Source organism: Lutra lutra, chromosome 1, assembly GCF_902655055.1.
Source record: "Lutra lutra chromosome 1, mLutLut1.2, whole genome shotgun sequence".
In the NCBI taxonomy this organism is placed as follows: Eukaryota; Metazoa; Chordata; class Mammalia; order Carnivora; family Mustelidae; genus Lutra; species Lutra lutra.
Window position 1 is genome coordinate 8026650 of NC_062278.1, and position 23863 is coordinate 8050512.

At 45.2% G+C, this 23863-nt stretch overlaps 1 protein-coding gene and 1 long non-coding RNA gene across 2 annotated transcripts in view; one reads left to right on the forward strand and one right to left on the reverse strand.

The window, feature by feature from the left end:
* Window positions 1-604: 604 nt before the first annotated feature.
* VPS26C (VPS26 endosomal protein sorting factor C) overlaps window positions 605-23863 on the forward strand; it is a 42847-nt gene continuing 19588 nt past the window's right edge. The window contains exon 1 of the mRNA XM_047719999.1: window positions 605-816. Coding sequence (XP_047575955.1) covers window positions 760-816 — 57 coding nt within the window. The 5' untranslated portion in view covers window positions 605-759. The remainder of the gene's footprint in view (window positions 817-23863) is intronic.
* On the reverse strand, window positions 3343-13070 carry LOC125094466 (uncharacterized). Its single transcript, XR_007125512.1, has 4 exons — window positions 12864-13070; window positions 5123-5210; window positions 4339-4612; window positions 3343-3939 (listed from the first exon to the last, which is right to left on the reverse strand). It is a non-coding gene; the product is annotated as an uncharacterized LOC125094466 (long non-coding RNA).

A 23863-nucleotide genomic window follows, 5' to 3' on the forward strand; every position in this document is an offset into this window, starting at 1 on the left:
ATGAATATTCAGCACCGTTGCAGGGCGCGCGCCGGGGGAGTACCCACAAGCCCCCGCGGCCCCGGCTCCCGGGTACCCGGCGCTGCGGCTCGGAGCCGGGCGAGGCCATCCGGCGCTTCCCCGAGATCTTGGCTCCCGGCCCAGCCGGAGCGGGAGCCGCAGGAAGGGGAGGCAGCGCCGCAGAGCCGAGGACGCCGGCCCTCAGAACCCCCGGGAGAGACCGGGGAAGGACTAGAGACGACGAGAGGAAGGAAACTGGGGCAGGAACGCACTCCCAAGCTATCACGACCTTACTGCCCGCTCCTTAGCCCAGCGCCTGTGCGCCGCCCAGTCTGACGGGAGCCTCACCTCTCCGGCACAGGCAGGGCCCGCGCCGAGGACAGGCAACCTCCCACTACCGCGGGGCCTGCCGGGAGATAGCCGTTTTCTTCTCCCCTCCCCCACTCAGTAAACCAGGGAGGGGGGCATTTCCGGTGTTAAGAGCGTCTTTACGGAAAGGGTGGGGCTGGCCTGGTCCCGCCCCTCACGTCCGGCAGGGGCGGGGCGAAGAGTGACAGATCTTCAGCCCGCTCTAAGGCCCGCCCCTGCACCGGAAAAAGGAAGGCGGGGGAGTCGATCCGGAATCGCGAGCGAGGTCTCCAGAAACGGCCGCAGCCGGCGAGGAGAAAGGGGCGGGGCCGGCTCGGAGGGGCGGGGCGACTGGCCTTCCCCCCGGGTCACGCGCGTCAGGAAGTCGCTCCCTCAGCGGAGTAATCGAAAATGGGGACCTCCCTGGACATTAAGATTAAGAGAGCGAACAAGGTTTATCACGCCGGGGTAAGTAGGGTGGGCGGTCCTGCGGCTTCGGTCGTCGGCAGGGCCCCGCGCATTCCTGGGTGTCCCTGGGCCGGGCAGAGCGCTCTGCCAGGTGCGTCCCCGCCAGGTGCGCCCCGCGCGCGGCCCGCAGCCCTACAGGACCCCGGGCGGAGTGCCCGCCACGTCCTCAGGGGTGGGGGCCGAGGGGCCGGCGCCTGGGCTGCAGTGTTAACCGTTTGGCCCTCGGAACGTCCGCTCGGCCTTGGGTCCAGAGCTTGAGCTGTCTATTGAGGGTTGGGGAGCTTGGTGTGCACATGCCCCCTTCCCTCACTCCCCACGCGAATGCAGAGGTCTTAATGAATGAAAGGCAGAATTCGCCTCGAAAACAGAACTAGGCACTTCAGGGTCCGGCCAGCTCTAACGCCATGCAGAAGTTACTCTTTTTGTTGTTGTTCTCCGATGTTCAGAACGCATGGTATATTAAAATGCAAGTACAAAAAAAAAATAAAAATCGTAATGATGGCACTAACAGATTTTGTGCCACTCGTCTATCATTTAACCTCCTCTGGCCTCAGTTTCCTTATTTGCAAAACGCGGATGATTCAAGGTTCCCTACTTTACATCAGAATCAGTCACCCTGGGAATTTTAAAGTGTGATTGCCCGGGTCCCACTCCCAGAGATATCACTGATTGTACTGTGCAGCCAGTGTTGAAATCACAGCTGGCTCACACTGGAATAAAACAGAGGAGTGGCTGGCCCCATACAGGCGGAGCAGTCTCAAAAGGGATTGAATACGGGGCAAAGATCATGAACAGATGCTAAACCCTTCTGAGTGCAACATTACAGGGGAAACCTGATGTTTACACAGCTTCAGAGGGTCACCTCCCAAATTACTAATTTCAGAGGGAAAAAGCTGCCTTCATAAAGGAATCAGGTCATCACCAGTCTGGCCACGACTGACGGCATCACGTCACTATCACTACTGATGATACTACTGACATTATGTTTCTAGCATGATCACAGAGGGTTTGGCCTGATGCGCTGAAGAGAGAACAACTCTTCTATGTAGTATTCCTACCACAAAGGTTCAACTTAAATCAACTCATAAGGAAGCAATCAGACATTTCCAAATGAAGGAACACTCTGAAATAACTGGCCTGCATTTTTAAAAAATGTGAATGTCATGAAAAAAGGGGAAGTTTTCTAGATTAAAAGAAACTAAAGGGATATGATAGCCAATACTGTGCATAATTTTTTGACAAATTTGGGTATGGACTATATATTAAATAATAGCTTTGTTTTGGTGTTAAATTTCCCTAGTGTGATATTTGTATTTTGACTATGTAGGAGTATACGCCACATACTGAAGGATTCAGGAGTAAAATATGGCAATAACTAAATTTTGAATAGTTCAACCACACATTGTGTGTGAATACGCATGTGAGATGAAGAGAGAGCAAACAGGGCAAAGTGTTAATAATTGACGACTCTAATGGAAAGCTATATGAGTCTACTTTGTGTTCTTTTTTTTAAAAAGATTTTATTTATTTATTAGCACTGGAGAGTCAAGCACAAGTGGGGGACAGAAAAGAAGAAGCAGGCTCCCCACTGAGCAGGGATCCTGATGTAGGACTCTCTCCCAGGACCCCGGGATCATGACCTGAGCCGAAGGCAGACGCTCAACTAACTGAGCCACCCAGGCACCCTTGTATTCTTTTTTAATAGCAGTTTTATTGAGATGTAATTCAGATACCATAAAATTTACCCATTTAAGGTATAGAATTCAGTGGTTTTAATATAGTCACAGAGTTGCTCAAATAATCACCACCATCTAATTTTAGAACATTTTGATCCACCCAAGAAGAAACCTTGTACCCGTTAGCAGATATTCCTGGCATCACAGATGTGCTTTCAGTCTCCATGGATTTGCCTGTTCTGGAAATTTCATATATGTGGTCTTTTGTGACTGGCTTCTTACACTTAGCATTATGTTTTCAGTGTTCCTACCTGTAGCATGTATCAGTTCTTGGTTCCTTTTTAGGCCTGAGTAGTATTCCATTCCAGATCATCTTTTATTTACCCATTCATCTGTTGATGGACATTTATTTGGGTAGTTTTCACTTTTTGGCTTATATGAATAATGCTACTATGAACATTCTAGTATGAGTGTTTTTGTAAACATATGTTTTCATTTCTCCTGGATACATACAGAGGAGTGAAATTGCTGGGTGATATGACACTTTATATTTAACTTTTTTTTGTTTTAAGATTTCATCCATTTATTTGACAAAGATCACAAGTAAGCAGAGAGGCAGGCAGAGAGAGAGGGGGAAGCTGGCTCCTTGCTGAGCAGAGAGCCTGATGCGGGGCTTGATCCCAGGACCCCGAAATCATGACCTGAGCCAAAGGCAGAGGCCTAACCCACTGAGCCACCCAGGTGTCCCAACTTTTTTTTTTTTTTTTTTTTTTTTTTTTTAAGAGAGCCGGCACATGCATGAGCATGTGAGGGGTGGGGAAGGCAAAGGGAAAGAGAGTATCTTAAGCACGTGGAGAGTATCTCCACGCCCAGCACGGAGCCCAACAGAAGGCTCTGTCTCATGACCCTCAGATCATGACCTGGGCGGAAATCAAGAGTCAGACACTTAACTGACTGAGCCACCCAGGCGCCCTACTGTCTTTATCTTTTTGAAGGCCCCCCAAGCTGTTTTCCAAAGTACCTGCACTCTTGTACATTCCCCCAGCAGTGTGTGAGGGCTCAGGTTTTCTTTCTACTTTGTATTCTCATAACTTTTTTGTAGCTTGGAAATTCAAAGTAAGAATTGGTGGAGGCAGTGATAGGAGACTCTATACATTTTGCTCTAATAATTATTATTTCATCAAAAACTCAACACATTCTATTCAGAGATGTTCCAGCTGAGATGTTTTCCGTGGTTTTAAATAATGGCACAAGTAACCGAGAGTACCTTTAGAAAAGCCACAAGAACTGAATCGTAAAGCTGACCCAGCTGTAAGTCCTCAGGGCCGGCAGAGTTGAAGGTGGCGAAGCTTCGCGTAACCAGCGTGCATCCCTTGGTGCCATTAATGGGAACAGGATCTGCAGTGGCCGGCTTCTGGCGGCGTTTCTCAATCTCGTGTCAGGGAACCTTACGCGGCAATTATGAAAAAAAAAAAAAAAAATCAGCGTAACTTCTCCTAAACAGATGGTTCCTATGTATTATTTTGGAGTTCCCCCCACCCCCCCCAAAAAACAAGGTTACTAGACAGGTAAGTCTAATCAATCAGCAAGTATATATTTGGACCCATGTGCCTATGAGTCAGGTTTTAGACTCTGTGATCTGTGGCTCAGGATAGGGGGAGTAGGTGGCCAGTGCTGCCGTGGCTGCTTCCTAAACTCCAGGGGCAGGACTGTGGCTGGCCAGTTGCTCGATGGGCTCAGTGCTTGTGGTGCAGGCAGAACTAGTCCACATTTTCCATGTTCTCTGTACATCTCAGCAGCACTGGGGAAGATTCCTTTACGAAGGATCTGTCTTCTCAGCTGGTACCTGTAATTGTCGTAGTTTGTTTGATGTGGCCGCCATCTGTGGTAGCCTGATCTTCAGGTGGTAGATGAGTGTCTTTCTTGCAAAATACATTTGCCTGTGTAGCTGCATAAAGCAGTCTTCTCAGGACATCTGGGTGCCTCAGTCAGTGAAGTGTCCGCCTTTGGCTCAGGTCCTGATCCCAGGTTGAGTCCGCATTGGGTTCCTTGCTCAGTGGGGAGCCTGCTTCTCCCTCTGCCTCATGCTCCCCCTGCTTGTGTGCTTGCACAGGCTCTCTCTGACAAATAAATAAATAAAATCTCTTAAGAAAATTAAAAAATTAAAAACTATGACTTCTACTCAGAAAATGTACTGATTCTGTTACTGTGCTTTTCAGTGTTTTAGCTGTCATGAAAGCATTCGAAAATGGCTTTCATTCTGTGGATACCAGAGAACCCAAGTTATATTTGGGTTTAAAATTGGCATTTGGGTTTTTTCTTAGGAAAAAAAGTGCTTCTTGACAAAATGATGGATGTTAAAAAAAAATCACTGTTGAATCATTTTAAAAACTATAAATGTAATACATGCCATGTGAACGACTTAACGTTTTACTGAAGGCTAGAAAGTGAAAATAAGTTCTTCCTCCTCTTTCCTCCTTTTCTGTCCCTGGAGGTGTTCCCTGACACTTCATACACTATTCCAGGCACTTCTGTGAGGAATGGTGTACGTGTGCACACATGCACGCGCACACACACAACATGCATGCGCACACACAACTTGTTCTTTTTGCTGAACGGTGTACCCTTACCTTGGACCTCTGTCGGTCTCATCCCTTTTTAGGTTTTTATTAAATGCAAACAAATTTACTCAGGCAGTGTCTGGTGATCTCATGAGGCCTGCAGGGCGAGGAGAGAGACAGGTAAACACACAAAGAAAAGGTGATACAGCGCTCGAATAGGAGCATCTGTGGGATCTGACGTGCACAAAGCAGGACATCGACGTTTAGGGGGAAGCCAGGGTCCTCTGGAGCCTCACTGAGGTCGAACCTAAGTTTTGAAATGTAAGCGCCAGGCTGGGGTCTCCCTCCCACCAGAGACCACAAATGCCCCTGTTCATTCCCAGCAGGAGGAGCAGACAGGGCGGCAGAGTGAACGAGAACTCGCGGACATTGGCCAAGCAGTTTCACTGGGTCCAGTGAAAGCTTTTGTTTCCTCTGCTTCCCGGGCTTTTCCAGTCACTTCTAGAATCTCATTTGGCAGCAGTTTCTTAAAGGGATTTTACTTTATCATCTTTCTAGATATTTCTTCTCTTTTCCTTGAATTTATTCGGCTCTTTTCCTGTTGTGTTTTACCTTCCTAAGTTAGCTGTTTAGCTTCGTAAATTGTAGCCTCCTCTTAAAAATGCAGACATTTCCCTCTAAGGACTGCTTTAGCTGCATCCCCTGGGTCTTTTGTTTCTAGTCAGTTGGGTGGAGTCACTGTAAACTGGAGCCCACCTAACCCTACGCAGCTCCTGCCAGAGAGGGGCATGGCCAGGCATGCCAGGGAGACAGGAAGAAGTGGAACCGCTCTGCCCCTGCGCTGCCCGGAGTCGCTGCTCCTGGGGACCCTGCTGAGGCCTCCTGGCACAGCAGCCTCACAGTCTAGACATGGGAAGACCCCAAAATAATGCTCTGCTGCCCTTTCTCATGAGATATGACTTGTGGCATTTTTATAATTGTACTAAAATATCTTCCAATTAACATTAAGGTTTTTTGTTTGACACCTGAATTGTTTAGAAGTGTGTGTTTTCATTTCTGTTACAAAAACAACTCTCAGGAGCCTGGGTGGCTCATATTAAGCCACCGACTCTGGATTTCAGCTCAGGCCATGATCTCAGGGTCATGGGATGGAGCCCCCACATCAGGCTCCCTGCTCAGTGGGGAGTCTGCTTGTCCCTCTGCCCCTCCCCCAACTTGCACACTGGCTCTCTCGTGCACTCTCAAATAAATAAATCTTAAAAACAACTCTTACTCATAGACTTAAAATAATGCTTACATTTAAATATAAATTTTAGGAAATTCCTTATGAGACGAGTACCTGGAACTAGAATGTGAGGTCATGGTGGAGCCCAGAAGTGTCAGGTGCAGTGGTCAGGAAAAGACTCAATATCACGGAAAGTTTTCATTAATTTAGTAGTAACCTGTAATACGTCAGCAGCACATTTTATATATTCCTCTGTCATTGTGCTGATTAAACTTGTAATTAATTTGTTCCTTGAGTCTGCCTAACTAAAATACTGTTCTGCTTATATTTACATACCTAGGCCTGTCAGTAACTGCCCGCTTGGTAGGCACTCAAAAACTTTATTAATTGATAGTCGAAGCCTTAAAACATTTAAACAAAATGCATAAAGCTACTAGTTTTATAAATGCATTGATCAGAAAGGGAAAGCTAGGTCTTATAGGTACACTATAGATTTTCCTTTGTAATTACAAATAATATTCCAGGCATAAATTCCAGAAGGTAATGGTAAGATTCTTATTTTGGCGTAGCCCCACAGCTACACATGAACTTCCCATTACTTGTATTTGCTCTAGCACAATCATTTTTAAGAGAATGATTCAAATAAATATGGAAATGTGGACTTCCAAATTACTGTCAGTGTGATTCTCTTCAGATTCAGAAATAGAAAATAATAGAATTTAATTCCTGGCATTTTCCATCATAATTTATATAGCTCAGAGTGAGTAGACCTTCCTCAGAGCTTGAAGCATCCTTGCCCTTCCACTCTGAGAGTCCTTCTCATTGAGTCCAGAAACTTGACCCATGTTTCCAAAGCCCCATTTATGGTACAAGATCATCAGGAATATGTGATTTTAAAAAAATGTCCTAATTCCATATTTCTAGTGAATGTTTTAATATTCCATGAAAACAACTAATACTGGTGGGTTTTTTTTTTTAAGATTTTATTTATTTGACAGAAAGACAGGGAGAAAGGGAACAGGAGCAGGGAGAGTGGAAGAGGGAGAAGCAGGCTTCCCACTGAGCAGGGAGCCCGATGAGGGGCTCAATCCCAGGACCCTAGGATCATGACCTGACCTGAAGGCAGATGCTTAACCGACTGAGCCACCCAGGCGCCCAGTAATACTGTTTTATAACAACATATTATAGTATGCCCGTTTCCAATCTCAGACATCTTTAATCCCCACTAACACTGAAAGATCTCCCCCCATTTTATGGTTCAGGAGACTGAGACTCCAAGAACTCAGTGACATGCCAAAGGCACGGAGAAGAGTAAATACTTGAAATCATGCTTCTGTATGCCTTCCCCAGGCCTTAATTTTGGTCATCTGTAGGATGGAGCTGATACCTATGCAAAGGTTTTGTTGTGAGATTAAATGAGATGATGCTTTAAGACATTTTATTATAGGTTCTGACCCTTAGCAGGGCCTCAGATGGTGAGCATTGGTAACCGTGTGCCTTTCGGTAATGTCTAGTCACTCAGAATTGCCGTGTCTGCCACGATGTGGATCTGGAAGTTAGTACACTATCCAAGTGAGTGTGTATCAGATGCTTCTCAGCTCGTTGGATGTCTGCCCACGGCCGACTTGGAGGAAGGAGGGCTAGTGCCCTAGGATCCCTGCTAGGGGAGCATGGCAGGTTTGGGCACTGAGAGCTGACTGTGGTTCGGGTATGCCTTTATGCTTCCCCCGCAGTGCAGGAGAGGTGCTCCTGATCATACAGTTTGACTCAACAGCGTTGGACATTATGTGATGTTTTCAGTTCACCGGAGGACCGTGTTGGTTGAAAGAACCCTGCGGTAAATCTTACTGTAATGTAAATATGATTCATTTGTTTTTACAAATTCGGAATGTTTTGCTTTCTAAAATCCTGACACATGTACTCGTGAAAGTGACACCGTTAAATATTGTGCTTCTGAAAACCATAAATAAGAGCTTTGCTATCCAGCGTAGCCCAGTGACAGTGATAAGGGATCTGTGCACAGCGGGCTGGTTACTGTTACAAGAACCTCTAGATTTTGTCTTCTTTGGCTTGTGTGTAATTTCCTGTTGAAAAGTTAAAGAGGAGGGGTGCCTGGGTGGCTCAGTTGGTTAAGCATCTGCCTTCAGCCCAGGTCATGATCCTGGGGTCCTGGGATTGAGCCCCACCTGGCGGCGGCGGTGGGGGGGGGTGCGGGTCCCTACTCAGCGGGGAGTCTGCTTCTCCCTTTCCCACTGTCCCTCCCCCCACTTGTGTTCCCTCTCTCAAAGAAGTAAAATCTTTAAAAAAAAATTGTAGAGGAAAAATCCTCTATGTAACAGTTCATCATTAGGAAGAAAAATTGCAAAACTAGAATGGTATGGAAAAAAAGAATAACTATTGTGCCTTGTACTGCTGGATTCTTGACACGTGATACCAGTCATTCCCAGTGAACGCTGTTGGAAGTACTTAGGGTACAAAAATGAGCCAGCAGGGATCCCAGGATAATCTGGGGGAGCTATGAACCTTTTAGGAATTGCTGTCATCTCAACCTTGAGTTGGGTCTCTTCTCTCTTGAATAATCAAATGCTCCTGAAAAGGCCTGTCTCTTAAATCATAACCTAACCCTGGTGCCCTGCAAGGGAGGCATTTTCAGAATTACCCAAGTGTGTTTGAAAACTGGGTGCAGTAAAATGATTCATGTAGTTCTTCATTTGGTGTTTGTGACAGCGTGTTTTGTACTGGCCCAAGCATTAGTGAAGCCTGCCTGGCTGCTGTGGGTGGGGGGTTTCTAGACTGCAGCAGGGGGACACCAGGGACACCCCTGACTCCCAGCAAGCTGCTCTAACTCCAGCAGGCTGGTTAGGTTTCCTCTGCCTTCCTCTTGATGCTAGTCCCCAGTTCGGACCTCCTGACCTTGAGTTCCGGGTGTGGATCTCCTGACCTTGCAGAATCCTGGATCTGCGGGTGGAGCCAGCCACACCCTCCTGGTGGGCTCGGGCTGCCCTTAGCCCAACCTGCTTCCAGCGGTGATTGTCCCCCAGCGCTGACCTCCCAGCGGTGCTGCTCCCGGTCTGGAGAGCCAGTGACACAGCCAGGTTTTAGGGAGATGGCACCTCTCTTCTCTTGTTCCCCCTCTTGACTCCTTCTCCACTACTGCTCCAACCTGAGTTGTCAGAGAGCCCCGCTGGTCTATTCTACAGACTTCCAGGCGTGCTCACCCTCCCTACAGATGGTCCCTGCTGTGCCTCCCTTACCTCCCTGGCTCCTGGTTCTCCTGGTTCTCCTGGTTCTCCGGCTCCTGTGAACCGTGCCTCACTCACTCTCCCAGCTTTGAGCTGAGCTGACCTGACTCCCTGACTGTCCCTCCCCGCTGTCCTTGGCCCCCTCCTGCTTCCAATGTTCTTCCTGCACCTCTGCTCACCCTGCTTGTTCTCTGCCCTCTTAGCACAGGTGTATTCTGGAAAGGTTGTAAGTTCAAGTCAGTTTTCCATTAGCTTTCCACTGTCATTTCAGCCACACTTGGGGAGTTTTTAACCCCCTAGCTCCAAATATCTCTTCATCTCATTCAGTGTTCTTTTTAATCAAGTAGTCATGGCATGAATGGAGTTCTTTTCATAGACAGACCTATGACCTCACCCCCACCCCTGCTTCCTTTTCTTGGCTTCAACTTTTGTTCAGAAAACAGTTACTTGGTAGCCATTGGGCAGGTGGGCTGACCCATTTCCCCTCCCTGTGAGCAGACGAAGAAGTGGAAATTTCAGAAGAGCATCATGCCCGAGAGTATCATGCCAACAAGAAAAGCACAGTGTTCTGAAGCTCCGAAATAAACTTTGTTTTGTCTGGATGGAGAGTTTGAGGAGCCTTCAGTTAGCACAGTGGCTGGTTTCAGAGCCACCCGCATTCCCAGTACGTGGTGGGAGATCCAGGGTGTGGGGTTCTGTGGTGTGTGGGTACTGCTGCTCTCTGGCCGTGAGGTGTGGGTCCTTTGAGATGCTTTCCATACAGACACAACAGGTAAAGAGCCAACTGTTGTGAAAATACTTTTGTAGAGTGAAGAATGCCTATCAATTTCGATTATTGTCTTCCACCTGCACACAAGACTTTCTGGACACATCTGTATGCTGAGCAACTCTTCAAAAGACTGTCCTGGTCTTTCATTGTCTATATTGAAGAGAAAGTCTACTTTCTCACTCACAGGCAGAAGAACATTCAGGCTCAGAGCAATGGTGCCTTTCTCCAGGTGATGGAAAATATATATTACCTTTCACTTCGAAAAGCAAAGTGGGTGTTTCCTTATAAACAGCTCGAGAAGATGAATAGCATTGTTTAGGATAAAGATTTTCCCCCAGAAATGTAAGCAGTGGAATTCTTCTTAGTAAATGAAATCTTATATAGAATTCTAATACACCAATTTTTATAATATCAAAGTAGTTTTTTGTTTTGTTTTGTTTTTTTAAAGATTTTATTTATTTATTTGACAGACAGACACCACAAGTAGGCAGAGAGGCAGGTAGAGAGAGGGGGAAGCAGGCTCCCTGCTGAGCAGAGAGCCTGATGCAGGGCTCGATCCCAGGACCCTGATATCATGACCTGAGCCGAAGGCAGAGGCTTAACCCACTGAGCCACCCAGGAGCCCACTCAAAGTAGTTTGTTTTATAGGCATATAAAATGAGAGCTTTTCCATTTGAAGCGACTCCCTCCCCGCAACTCCCTGCCTTCCCCAACTCATCCTCAAATCCCAAAGTGGCTGCTGAGGTGTCTGCACAGGCCTGGGGCCCGGGGGCTCACAGTTTGAAAAGTACTGGTTGTACGATGTAGTGACCGGCTAGAGCCAACAAGGTTGGAGTTCTTCATACCGTCCCATTTTCTTTTGTCTTATGCCAAAATTTAAAAGCTCTGTTAACTTCGGGGTATAATGCAGTGCCTGCTTTTATTCACTGGAGGATTTAAATCAAAGAACATGGGCCTCTGCTCCATACAGATTACAGACCCACCATTGTCACTTCGTCTTCTGCCAAGTTCCTCCTTGACAACCTGCTCACTTGGGCCGGAAGTCCCAGCAGAAGCCAGTGGGATCTGGCCACCCTTGTTGTTGGTTTCCTTATTGGTGTTTAAACTTGCCTTGGGAAGGACAATTTGAGGTTGTCAGTAGCCTTTGATTCTTGCTAGATACTGTACCGTTCATACTCTTCTGACCCCGGATGCTGAAGCTTGGAAAGAGTGTGCCTCTGAGAACCCGAGGGCTTACATGAGCTGTCCTCCTGGCTGTTGGGCAGGATCTCCTGGTTTGTGACTGGGACACATGTGCTTTCTAATGATGACTGGGTTCTGTTCGTCCCCATCACCATGTGTGTCCTCTGTGCTGACATTCTTCTCTGTGCTTATGGTTTTCTGTCACACATCTGGCATGATGGCAGCCAAAAATTGGTCTGCCTTTGTTTTATCAGAAAAGATCATTTAAGGATGTGGGTGGCTCAGTCAGTTAAGTGTCTGCCTTGGGCTTAGGTCATGATCCCAGGGTCTGGAATCGAGTCCCTGTTGGGCTCCCTTTCTCCCTCTCCCTCTACCCTTCCCCGTGCTTGTGCTCTCTCTCTCAAATAAATTAGTAAATAAATTCAAATAAATAAATTAATCTCAAATAAATTAATAAAAACTTTAAAAAAAAAGGCATTTAAGACTATATTCAAAAACCCAAATTGCCATCTTTGGGAAAGGAAGAGAAGTCCCATCAATGAAAAGTAAGGGATAAAAGGGCAGAAATTGCTCTCTTCAATCATAATCAGGAAAGAGGGCACCTGGGTGGCTCAGTTGGTTGAGCGACTGCCTTCGGCTCAGGTCATGATCCCGGACTTCCAGGATTGAGTCCCACATCGGGCTCCCAGCTCCTTGGGGAGTCTGCTTCTCCCTCTGACCATCTCCTCTCTCATGCTCTCTCTCACTCATTCTCTCTCAAATAAATAAAATCTTTAAAAAGTTTTTTTTTTCCTAAAAAAAAATAATCAGGAAAGAAACACTTAAATTTTAAAACGATCTGGTAGTGTTCTTTAAAAAAAAAGCGGGGAGGGGGGGCGCCTGGGTGGCTCAGTGGGTTAACCCTCTGCCTTCGGCTCAGGTCATGATCTCAGGGTTCTGGGATCAAGCCCCGCATTGGGCTCTCTGCTCAGCAGGGAGCCTGCTTCCCCCTCTCTCTCTGCCTGCCTCTCTGCCTACTTGTGATCTCTGTCTGTCAAATAAATAAATAAAATCTTTAAAAAAAATGATCTGGTAGTGTTAATTTGACCATACTTTTCAGATTTAAAAAATTTACATGTTTTCACTTGCGAGAGAATTCGAGTAATAGGAAGGAGTGTCCCCCTCCCTCACTGCTCCATGAGTGCGCCTGAAAATTAGCACTGGACATTCCCAGCTTCCCACAGTGTGGTCCTGGGGTCCCCACGGGCAGGATGCCCGCCTTGGGCAGGGTGCCCGGGCGCCACTGGGCCGCCTGGAGCAGAGACCGCTGCCGTGCTGGGGAGCACGGTCGGCCCTGTGCTCTCTGGTCCCGTTCCTGCCTGTCAGCAGCCCCATGGGCCTTGCTTCACTCACCTCTGGTCTCCTCCTCCTGGGCCCAGGCTGTGCCTTGGACTTGGTGATCTGCGGTTTTTCATACGTGAGCTCACTCTGACCAGGATTCAGTTCGGTGGCTGTTGGAGTTGTTCATTATGTAAGTGGGCTGGCTATTCAAAGCATTTTCTTTGGCCAACTCCCTGTATTCCACGGTCATTACTTTGGCATATAATTAGGGCAGCTCCCAGCCTCCTGTAATTGGAGCTCTCCAAAAGTCTTGGTTTATAGCCCCGAGTCCTCACATTCACTTACACCAGTAGTTCAAACAAATGTCAGCGTTCCAAACTTTCCGCGAGTTTTATGTTATTAAAATCTGAAATCCAGTAATCTCTGTTAACTCGCAGTTTTACTAATAGGCAGTATCCAAGCCCTTCAACCACACAGCACACCAGGAACCTAATGTAACACTCCCACGCAAAAGACTCCATATTTACTTTTTAAAAAGTTTTACTTTTGGGGCGCCTGGGTGGCTCAGTCGGTAAAGTGTCTGCCTTCCGCTCAGGTCACGATCCTGAAGTCCTAGGATTGGGCTCCCTGCTCAGCAGGGCATCGTCTGCTTCTCCCTCTGCCCTCCCTCCCCTCCCCCAACCCCACAACCGCTTGTGTTGTCTTGCTCATTATATCTCAAATAAATAAGTCTTAAAAAAAAAAAAACAAAAACAGGGGCGCCTGGGTGGCTCAGTGGGCTAAAGCCTCTGCCTTCGGTTCAGGTCAAGATCCCAGCGTCCTGGGATCGAGCCCCGCATTAGGCTCTCTGCTTAGGAGGGAGCCTGCTTCTTCCTCTCTCTCTCTGCCTGCCTCTCTGCCTACTTGCGATCTCTGTCTGCCAAATAAATAAATAAAATCTTAAAAAAAACCAGTTTAACTTTTTGTGACTAGTATTGGGCAATCTTATTTTGCCCCTTCTAAACTTTCACTCAGGGCTCAGATTTCTTTTCCAGACTCTGAAGAAAGTTTCAGAACTAGAAATTTCAGAGATACCTACATCGGACAATTGCCATGAATTTTGTTGGCTCGTTTTACTTAGTATTTACACCTGTACTTATACTGTGCTATACCTAGAAGAAACCTGCTGTCTTTCACCATAGTAGAACAGCATCAGAATGCAGGCCTGAAATGTGAGCCCCTGGGGGGCTCAGGCGGTTAAGCGTCCGACTCTAGGTTTCAGCTCAGGTCGTGATCTCAGGGTTGTGAGAATGAGCCCCACGTCGGCCTTCACACTCAGCACAAGGCCTGCTTGGGATTCTCTCTCTATCCTTCTTCCCTCATCCCCAATCGTGCTCATTCTCTCCCTAAATAAATAAATAAATAAAATAATAAATAAAATGTAAGCCCCTGAGAGCAGCAGCTTTGTCTCTTTTGTCCCCTGCCTTGTCCCTAGTACCTGGAACAGTGTTGATATTATGCCTGCTGTTTTGGCAGTATGCATACATAAGCCAAAAAAATCAGTATCTCAGTATTTTGTTACAGTTCCATTGCTAGCGAACTGATTGCTTTTCATAGATTCTTACTTAAATATTAACCACTTTCAGACTATGACCCTGTCGCCAAGAAAGTAGGATGATCGTATTTCCTTCCATACTTGATTATCTCTGTAGGTTTCTTAATCGAGGCTATCACACACAATAGATTACTCCCCAGTGTAGAGCTCTTTTGAGACCATAACCACCACCACAATCCAGATGTGGAACAGTTCTGGCCCTCCCGAATTCCTTGTGTCCCCTATAGTCCGCTTCTCCCCCCATCCCCCGCCCCTCCCAGCCACTGGCTATTTCCGATCGACTTTCAGTCTGTCTGGTTGTCCTTTTCCATATCTTGTGAGTAGCATAACTGTGATTATATAATAGGAAGCCTTTTGAATCTGGCCTTACCACATAGCATATGTGGTATCTGTGATATCTGAGACTCTCAGATTGTTGTGCGTATCACTGGTTTGTTCCGTTCTGCTGAGTTGTCTTCTCTGGTATGAATATACCACTGTGTGTTCGGCCATGCACCTGTTGAAGGACATTCGGGTGATATGGAATAAAGCTACTAGAAACGTTTGCGTACAGATTTTTTGTGTGGACATAATCTTTCATTTCACTTGAGTAAAATCTAGGAATGGGATTGTTAAGGACCATTATGGGTTTTTTGTTTTTTGTTTTTTGTTTTTTTAAGATTTTTTATTTATTTATTTGACAGACAGAAATCACAAGTAGGCAGAGAGGCAGGCAGAGAGAGAGAGGGAGAAGCAGGCTTCCCACTGAGGAGAGATCCCGATGCGGGGCTCGATCCCAGAACCCTGGGATCATGACCTGAGCCGAAGGCAGAGGCTTTAACCCACTGAGCCACCCAGGTGCCCCCATTATGGGTTTTAATGACAGATTGGAGATGACACAGTCTCTTCAAAATTCTCCTTTCTGGAAGTTTCAGTAAACATCACATACTATTGGCCATTACTATGTGGAAAAATATCTGGTGATGATTTGTTCTCTTTTTCAAACAAGATGGAAAACAGTTGTGATACAGAATTGTGGAGATGGATGGGGGTACCTAACAAGTTGAAATCCCTCTAATGTTTCTGATTTCTGTTTTCCAACCAAAACGGATCTTTTGAGTGCTACTAAGACTAGTGTTTCAACAGTTGTCTTAGCAATTAGTTGTCTAACTTTTGGTTGCCTACCCAGATCATTGATTTATCTTGTGATTTTGTTGTGCATTTGATTTCTCTGTGGGTAAATGAAGGGGCACCCCACTCTTGGTGTACAAGATCTCCAGACCAACTATGGGAGGATCCCAGGTGGTTCTGAGTACTGCCCCAGTGTTAGGAAGGAGGGACTTGTTTGGGTATGCAGGGGATTCTTGGGAACCACTGATAGCTCTCGTGCTGCTGGGACCATCAGAAAGGAGAGACGGGAGAGAGAACGGCTGAGACATTAAGAGGCTTTTGCTTCTTCAGCAGTTGTGTTCAAGTCCAAAGCAAGAGATAATCCCCGGAAATGGGACTTTCTAGCACAGTCTTTAGATCTTTTCCCAAGGCAAGCAATATGCCCTTGGGTTATCAGAATTTAAAGCACTTAGATCCTTGTACATTGAGGTCCAGAGGCCACCCATTCTGGAATTGATCTTTATAATTGATTTATTATGTATTATGTTAATAGTTAAACAGTTCACATGGCTTAAATTCATGAGCTTTAAGATGGACACATCTACCCTTCACCATCCATCATGGTCCTCTTCATGGGGTAACCAAAAGCTATCAGTTTCTTGTGATTCCTGCCAAAGATATTTTATGCATGTGTAAGTATTAAATATGTACAAATGGCAACATTTTTTTCCCACAGTGATGTAATATGCAGCCTTAAAAAAAAAAAGAACATGGGAGCACCTGGGTGGCTCAGTGGGTTAAAGCCTCTGCCTTCGGCTCAGGTCATGATCCCAGGGTCCTGGGATCGAGCCCCACTTCGGGCTTTCCCCTCAGCGGGGAACCTGCTTCTCCCACTCTCTCTGCCTGCCTCTCTGCCCACTTGTGATCTCTCTCTCTGTCAAATAAATAAGTAAAATTAAAAAAAAAAAAAGAACATGTATGTACTAATGTTAATGATCTTCAGGAAATCGTTCAAGGGAAAAACCACCATTTTCCATTGTTAGAATTTTTGTTTACAGTCTTGTTACTACAAACAGCATTGCCCTGAATAACCATGTTCATGAGTCGTTTCACCTGTACCAGTATTTCTTTTTTTTTTTTTTTAAGTTTTTTTATTTATTTGACAGCGAGAGATCACAAGCAGGCAGAGAGGCAGTCAGAGAGACAGTAGGAAGCAGGCTCCCCGCTGAGCAGAGAGCCCGATGTGGGACTCGATCCCAGGACCCTGAGATCATGACCTGAGCTGAAGGCAGCGGCTTAACCCACTGAGCCACCCAGGCGCCCCTGTACCAGTATTTCTGAGGAAAATTCCTAAAATGGAATTGCTGGGTCCAGGTGTTTGTAAAATGTCTTTGGTATTGCCAGATGTTCTTTACAAGGTCATGGTATTCCAGACTCCCGCCGGAAACATCTCAGAGTGCCGTTGCCACCTCCCCAACACAATATCCTCAAATATTTTAGTCTTTGGTAATCTGATAGGTATGATAGTTTTAGTTGTTATTTTTCATATTATTGTTGACATTGGGCATATTTTCATATTTGCCTGTTATACTGAGTTGCACAATTTCCCTAGTTTAACATTTATGTAAGTGATATCACTCCTGATCACTTTTTTTTTTTTTAACTCCTGATCACTTTTAAGAAACAAACTTAATTTGGGGTTGTATTTGTAGTAGTATTTATTTATTCAGAGTTGTGAGTCACTTGGGTATGATAAAAGTTATCCCAAATGGTTTCTTCTAACATTTTGGTTGTTTGTGTAAAAATATTGAAGTCTTTGACACATTGTGAAGTTCCCAGGTACAAAGGTTTGCAGTATGGCTCCCACTTAACTTTTTTTTTTTTTTTCCCCAGTTCTCTGGCCAGTTTTCTAGTATCATTTAGTGACTCTTTCATCTTTTCCTCTGGATTTAAAATGCTACTTTTGTCACCTGTTAAATTCTCCTACTATCTGGGTCTATTTCGGGACTCCTCCATTTTGTTCTGTTGACCTTTCAGGCTGTACATGCCCTGTACCACACGTTGTAAATTATCGTGGTGATGTCATATCTCATAGAGCTAGTCTCCTTCCTCTTCTCTTCAACATTCATTGCCTATTCTATAAGAATTTTCAGATCCGCTTGTCTGGTCTATATCATCCCTCCACATAGCCCCCAAAAGAATTATTTTCTTTAGGATTCTATTATCTTTATAGACTTAACTTAAGGAAGGTAGACACGCTGAGGGTGTTAAAACTTTGTATTCAGGGCTGCCTGGGTGGCTCAGTTGGTTAATTCAGCTCAGATCATGATCTTAGGGTCCTGGGATGGAGCCCTTCCTTGGGTTCCCTGCTCAGTGGGGAGCCTGCCTCTCCCCCCAACCATGCTTTCTCGTTCTCTCTCTCTCACTCTCAAATAAGTAAAATCTAAAACAAAAAACAGAAAACAAAAAAAACCTGTATTAAAAAACATGGTATGGGGGCACCTGGGTGGCTCAGTTCATTGAGCGACTGCCTTCGGCTCAGGTCATGATCCCGGACTTCCAGGATCGAGTCCCACATCGGGCTCCCAGCTCCTTGGGGGGTCCGCTTCTCCCTCTGACCTTCTCCTCTCTCATGCTCTCTCTCACTCATTCTATCTCAAATAAATAAATAAAATCTTAAAAAAAAAAAAAACATGGTATGGCTTTCCATTTGTTTTGTGCCCCTCAGCTGTGTTTTAAAATTTTTTGTCTTATCAGTGTTTTGGTCATTTCCTGTTAATTTAACTTTCAGTTGCTTTTGAAAATTAAGACTTTTCTTCCAACCTGTTTTCTCATTGTTTTGTACATGATGCCTTATTAATTTTTGTGCATTAATTTCGTACCAACTGTCTTCCTGCTATCCCCTTCGTGTTGATAGTCTTCAGTGAACTCTCATGGGTTCTTTCAGGCATACAGTCGTATTATCTGCAGATAATGACCATTTTACTTTCTCCTTTTCAATTTGTTCATTACATTAACTAGTACTTACAGTCCATTAATAGTGGTGACTGGGTTCATCCTTATTCTTGATTTAAATGTAGCATATCTCATTTCCCATCAAGTTTGATGCTGGCTTTTGGGAAAGATTCATCTGTTTTGTTGCGTTGAGGAAGTATCCTTATGTTACTGAGAATTTTACGAAGAATGGATATTACATTTTAGCAACTGACTTTTCAGCATCTCTAGAGACGACTATGATTTTTCTCTGGAGAGCTATTAATATAGTGAGTTGTATTAATAGTTTTTCTTCATAATTGAGCTATCCATTCTTTCCTGGACTAAATCCCATGGGATTATGGTGTGCTATTCCTTTAAGTTGTTCCTAGGTTGTATGTGTTAATATTTTATATAGGACCTTTGCATTGATATTTATGAGTGAGAAAAGTCTAGCTTTCTGTGGAAATGGGTATGTGTATAGATTTTGTCTTTTAGTGTCATTATTATATTTGCTTTATTTTTTAACTTTTAATTTTTAATTTTAATTTTTTTTTAATTTTTTTTAATTTTTTTTAAAGATTTTATTTATTTATTTGACAGACAGAGATCACAAGTAGGCAGAGAGGCAGGCAGAGAGAGAGGAAGGGAAGCAGGCTCCCCGCTGAGCAGAGAGCCCGATGCAGGGCTCAATCCCGGGACCCTGGGAGCATGACCTGAGCCGAAGGCAGAGGCTTTAACCCACTGAGCCACCCGGGTGCCCCTAATTTTAATTTTTTAAAAAAGATTTGATTATTATTTATTTGAGATAGAGAATGAGAGAGCAGGAGCAGGGGAGCAGAAGGAGAGGGAGAAGCAGCCTCCCACTGAGCAGGGAGCCCAACATGGGGCTCAATCCCGGGGCTCCGGGATCATGACCTGAGCTGAAGGCAGACACTTAACCAGCTGAGACACCCAGGTGCCCCTATATTTGCTTTATTTTTTTTTTTTAAAGAAATTCCTTCCTTGTCTGTTTTGGAGTAGTTTAATATTGGAATTTTCTGTTCTTTATACATTTGGGGATGATCTCTGAAGCCCTCTGGGTATGGTGAAGGACTTACTTTCAAATTTCTCTATTTTTTCTGCAGTGACCGATTTACTTAGGTTTCATGATTCCTTTATGGTTAGTTTAGGTTAATTATATTTTCTTAGAATAACTCACTCCTTCAACTTTTCACATTGACTCACATGCAGCCGAACAACACATTCTCTTATTCTTTTAATTTCCTCTAGATCTCTGATATTTCCCTCTTATTTCTTATTTTGGAAATTTATGTGTGCTTTCCTTTTTCTTTATTCTTGATTAGTTGAATAATTTGCTTTGCCATTTTTTTCCCCTAAAAAAAAAAAGAACTGTTGAACTTATTTATGGGCCAGCCTGATCAATTTTTGTGCATGAACTATGGACACAAAAAAGAGTGTAGCCCCCCCCGGGGTGGGGGGGTTCCACCTGTGCCAATTAGTCATACCTTATTGACATGTCACGGAGGTCTTTTATATCTTTGCTGCTTCTTGTCCTTTTATCTGTCCTGAGCTAAGGAGGTAAATTAACATCTCGTGCACCGGATGTGTTTTCCTCAGTTTCTCCTGATGTCCCCTGTGGTTTCTGCATTCAGATGTCAGTGCCACGTTCCTCGATCGCAGGGAATCGTGCCGCGGGTCCTCACCACGAGCCGAGCTGCTGGGAACGGCACAGTGCCCTTCTTTGTCTCGTTCGGTCCTTCCTGCTCTGAACTCAGCCTTGTCCGATGTGAAGATTACAGCCCGTGATTGATTTCTTCGCTCTCGCTTCCTGGTCCTTTGCTTAGCCTTTCTTCTTCTTGTAGGTGCTTCTCTGTCATACAACAGAAAACTGGGTTTTGCTTTGAGATAGAATCTCAATGTCTGTTTCTAATAGATGTTAATTTAGCCCATTTATTTATATGACATGTGTTTGGCATTAGTTCTGTCGCTGCTGCTTTGGTGTCACTTGAGGGGATGGTTTTTTTAAGTAGCTTTTAAAACTTCTTCCTCTCTCCGGCCTTCTTTGCTTGGCTTTATGTTGTTTATATGATTTTCTAATACTTTGGAGTTTTATTTGTTATAATTGTTACCCTTACAACTTTTTATTATGCCCTACATCTGCTGTTTTAGATGTTATTAATCCCCTCTGAGAGCAATGATGAAATTACTGTATTTCCTCTTCTTTCCTTCCTCCTTTCTTCTCTTCTCCCAACTCGTCTTAGTTCCTTACAAATACCACCTTTACTGGTATTTACCTTTGTGAAGTTTATTTGAACTCTGTAATTTGATTTGTTAACTTTAGATCAGGACTGTCCAGTACAGCTCTCTGCAGTGATGTGCGGGTCCTGTTTATCTGCCGTCTGTTGTGATAGACGCTGGCGAGAAAGTGGCTTTTAAGCACTTGAATATGTGGCTGGTACAACTGAGGGGCTGAACTTAAATTTTATTTAATATAAAATTGAGTTTAAATAACCACATATGGCTAGTGGCTGCCGTATTGGGGAGCATGGGTTGTCTTTTTTCTTTTTAAGTTTATTTATTTAAGTAATCTGTACACCCATATGAGGCTCGAACTCATGACCCCAGAATCAAGAATCTCATGCTCCTCCAACCGAGCCAGCCAGGCACCCTGGAGAGCATGGTTTTCATGGAATATTTGTCATCCCCAGCTGTGAGTGTGTGTTGGGGGGAGCATGTACATTATGCTACCTCCCACATTCTTGTACCCTTCCTCTCCCAGCTAGCGTTATTACTTAAGTCATTTCTACACTGTTGGGCCTTGTATTTTGCATTCTTTTCTCCTACCATCATCATCACGTATCTCCTTGTCTTATTAAATGGATTCAGTCTTTATAAGTGGTTTTGTTTGTTTTTTTTTTTAAACAGTTTTTCTAGCCATCCCATGGATGCTTATAGTCCACTATATAGTAAATTCCTCGAGGAGGATTTTCACACACTACTGCTTGGGGTTTATTTCTGCACATTTAAAACTCCTTTATAGTGGAGTGACTGTTTAGGTGGGTATAAAATTCTATGATCACGCTGTGTTTGTTGAGCATAATGAGCATTACTGTACCTTCATTTTGAATTGCGTCTTGCTATGGAAATGTCTGGTTTTTCTCCCCTCTGGGAGTGACTTTATCTTTTGGCCTGACTCCTAAAGGATTCTTTCTTTTTCAAGGTAGAATAATTTTACTAAAATCTGTCCTTTTCTTGACCATTCCTGATTCATTTACCCTTTCAGTATTTAAGATTTTATTTATTAGAAAGAGAGAGAGAGAGCAAGCATGAATTGGGGGTAGGGGCAGAGGGAGAGGGAGAAGCAGACTCCCCACTGAGCAGGGAGTCTTAACTCTGAGTACAGGCAAGGAGGCATCAGTGTGTGGAAAATTACAGAGAGGAGACATTGGGCTCAAAGTCTAAGAGCGGATTCTGGCTAAACCAACCCAACAGGATTCTTGCTGAAGGCAGGCCAGGGTGACAACCTCAAATGGGACACTGGGGGAGGATGAGAAACCCAAGCAAGGGTGATCAGATATGGGGGCCAGCTAAAGCAACTAGCAGAATTCTTGCTACAGTTGGACCATGCAGAGATGAACGTGGAAGTCCAGAAGTCAAGGCCTGGTTGAAAAAGAGCTCTAGGAAGGCTCTAGGAAGAGAATTTTTGTCACATACCGTGTGGATGCCTGTAGGACATTGAGGGAACCAATCTAGGTTGAGGGAAGAAATGTGCAAATGCCCTAAGGCTGGAATTTGCAGGCACCGAAGAAACTAGGAGGGGTGCCAAGGAGGAAGGAAGGAGTGAAATGAAGTGACTGAGGGGGAAGGTTAAGAGATGAAGCCAGACCGGTCAAAGGAGGGACGGAACCCTTTTGTAGGCCATTGAAATGACTTTGCCTTTACCCTGAGTGAGATGGGGAGCGCCATAAAGTCCCTTGAAGTAGAAGAGCGACATGATCTGTCTTGTGTGGATTTATCATCTGCTGGTTGGATTTTTCTCTCATCCCTCCCTCGCTCACATTTACATCAATTATGTCTCTTCTTGTAGGCCTTGAATTTATCCCTCGACCAGGCTGGCTGAGTTTGATGTGTGAGTTTCTTCATCCTTTACCGTTCATCCGCTGGGGAAGGTTTCATAGTGGGATGGCCTGCCTGCTTCCCGCATAGACCTCCCAACAGCTCCAGCCAAGCTGGCGACCAGGGCTGCTGCTCCCAGGTGTGCCCTCACCCTCCAGAAGCGGAGTTCCACAGCCGCGGGGCCTTGTTTCGGCTTCTACCGCGTGCCCTGCGGGGTCTTCGCTCCTCAGCAGCCCTTCCTCCTTGGCATGGTCCTCCCCTGTCTCCTTGCTTCACCAAAAATGGAGTCTGTGGGTTTTAGTTCTTATTCTTTTGGGCGACTTCCAGGAAGCTGGAGCAGGGATGCTGACTTGACGCCACCATCTTCAAACCCAGAGTCCAAATTACGGGTTTGGTATTTCATTCCGGGGAACACAAAAGAAAAAGTTTATGTTGTTTGGTAGTGGCCCTTTTCCCTTCGAGAAGAACGAGGTGTCTGAATGGACTTGGGGTAGTTTCTGCCCAGAAATCCGGTGTGGCTGAGATGGGTGTGGTCACTACCTTCTCGGAGCTTGGTCCGGCCTGAGCTTTTGTGTGCGGCCCAACACAGCTGTTCTAGGCCTTTCTCCAGACCTGGCTTCTCTGGGCCAGAGTCGAGCTGGGGTGCAGCATGTCACCTCCCAGAGGGGCAGGTGTCCGGCCTGCAGTGGCCGTGGATATCTGTGCTGTGCTGCTATGACAGATGGCACGGCCATGAGTCCCTGTCAGCGGAGCTGTGCCAGCCAAAGCAGGGTCTTTCCCCTCGAGTCTTCTCCACGTTGCAAGCATGGGGCCTGCATCACTCAAGCCTGCATTTCTTGGCCTTTCTCAGGCCCAGGGCCCCCTTGATGCTGTGACAACAGCCAGGCCTCTTCTAAAAATTAGCACCTGTGCATGTGATTTTGTGCATCGTTTCTGGGGTTTGCTCCTGTCCCTGAGTCTATGAGCGACCACTGCTAATGACATTGGGTGATATATCAGCATCATCCTTCTCCCTGTTGCGAGTTCTGGACATAAGTCAGGGGGAGGGGCACGTCTTGGCGAGGCCTTGAATTTCCCCCTAGTTTTAGTTATTCAAGCTCATTCTGTGCTCCTTTGCCAGAATTAATCAAGCATTGTCTGGGGTGCCTACAACTAATAAGGTGTTCTATGTCAATTACCTTTCCATGAAAAACAAATAAAAGAATTGGTTCCTGTCACTATGAGCCTTACCTCTTTGTTGAACTATCTTCTGTTTCTTAAAAATAAATAAGTAAATAAATAAATAAGAAGAAGAAAT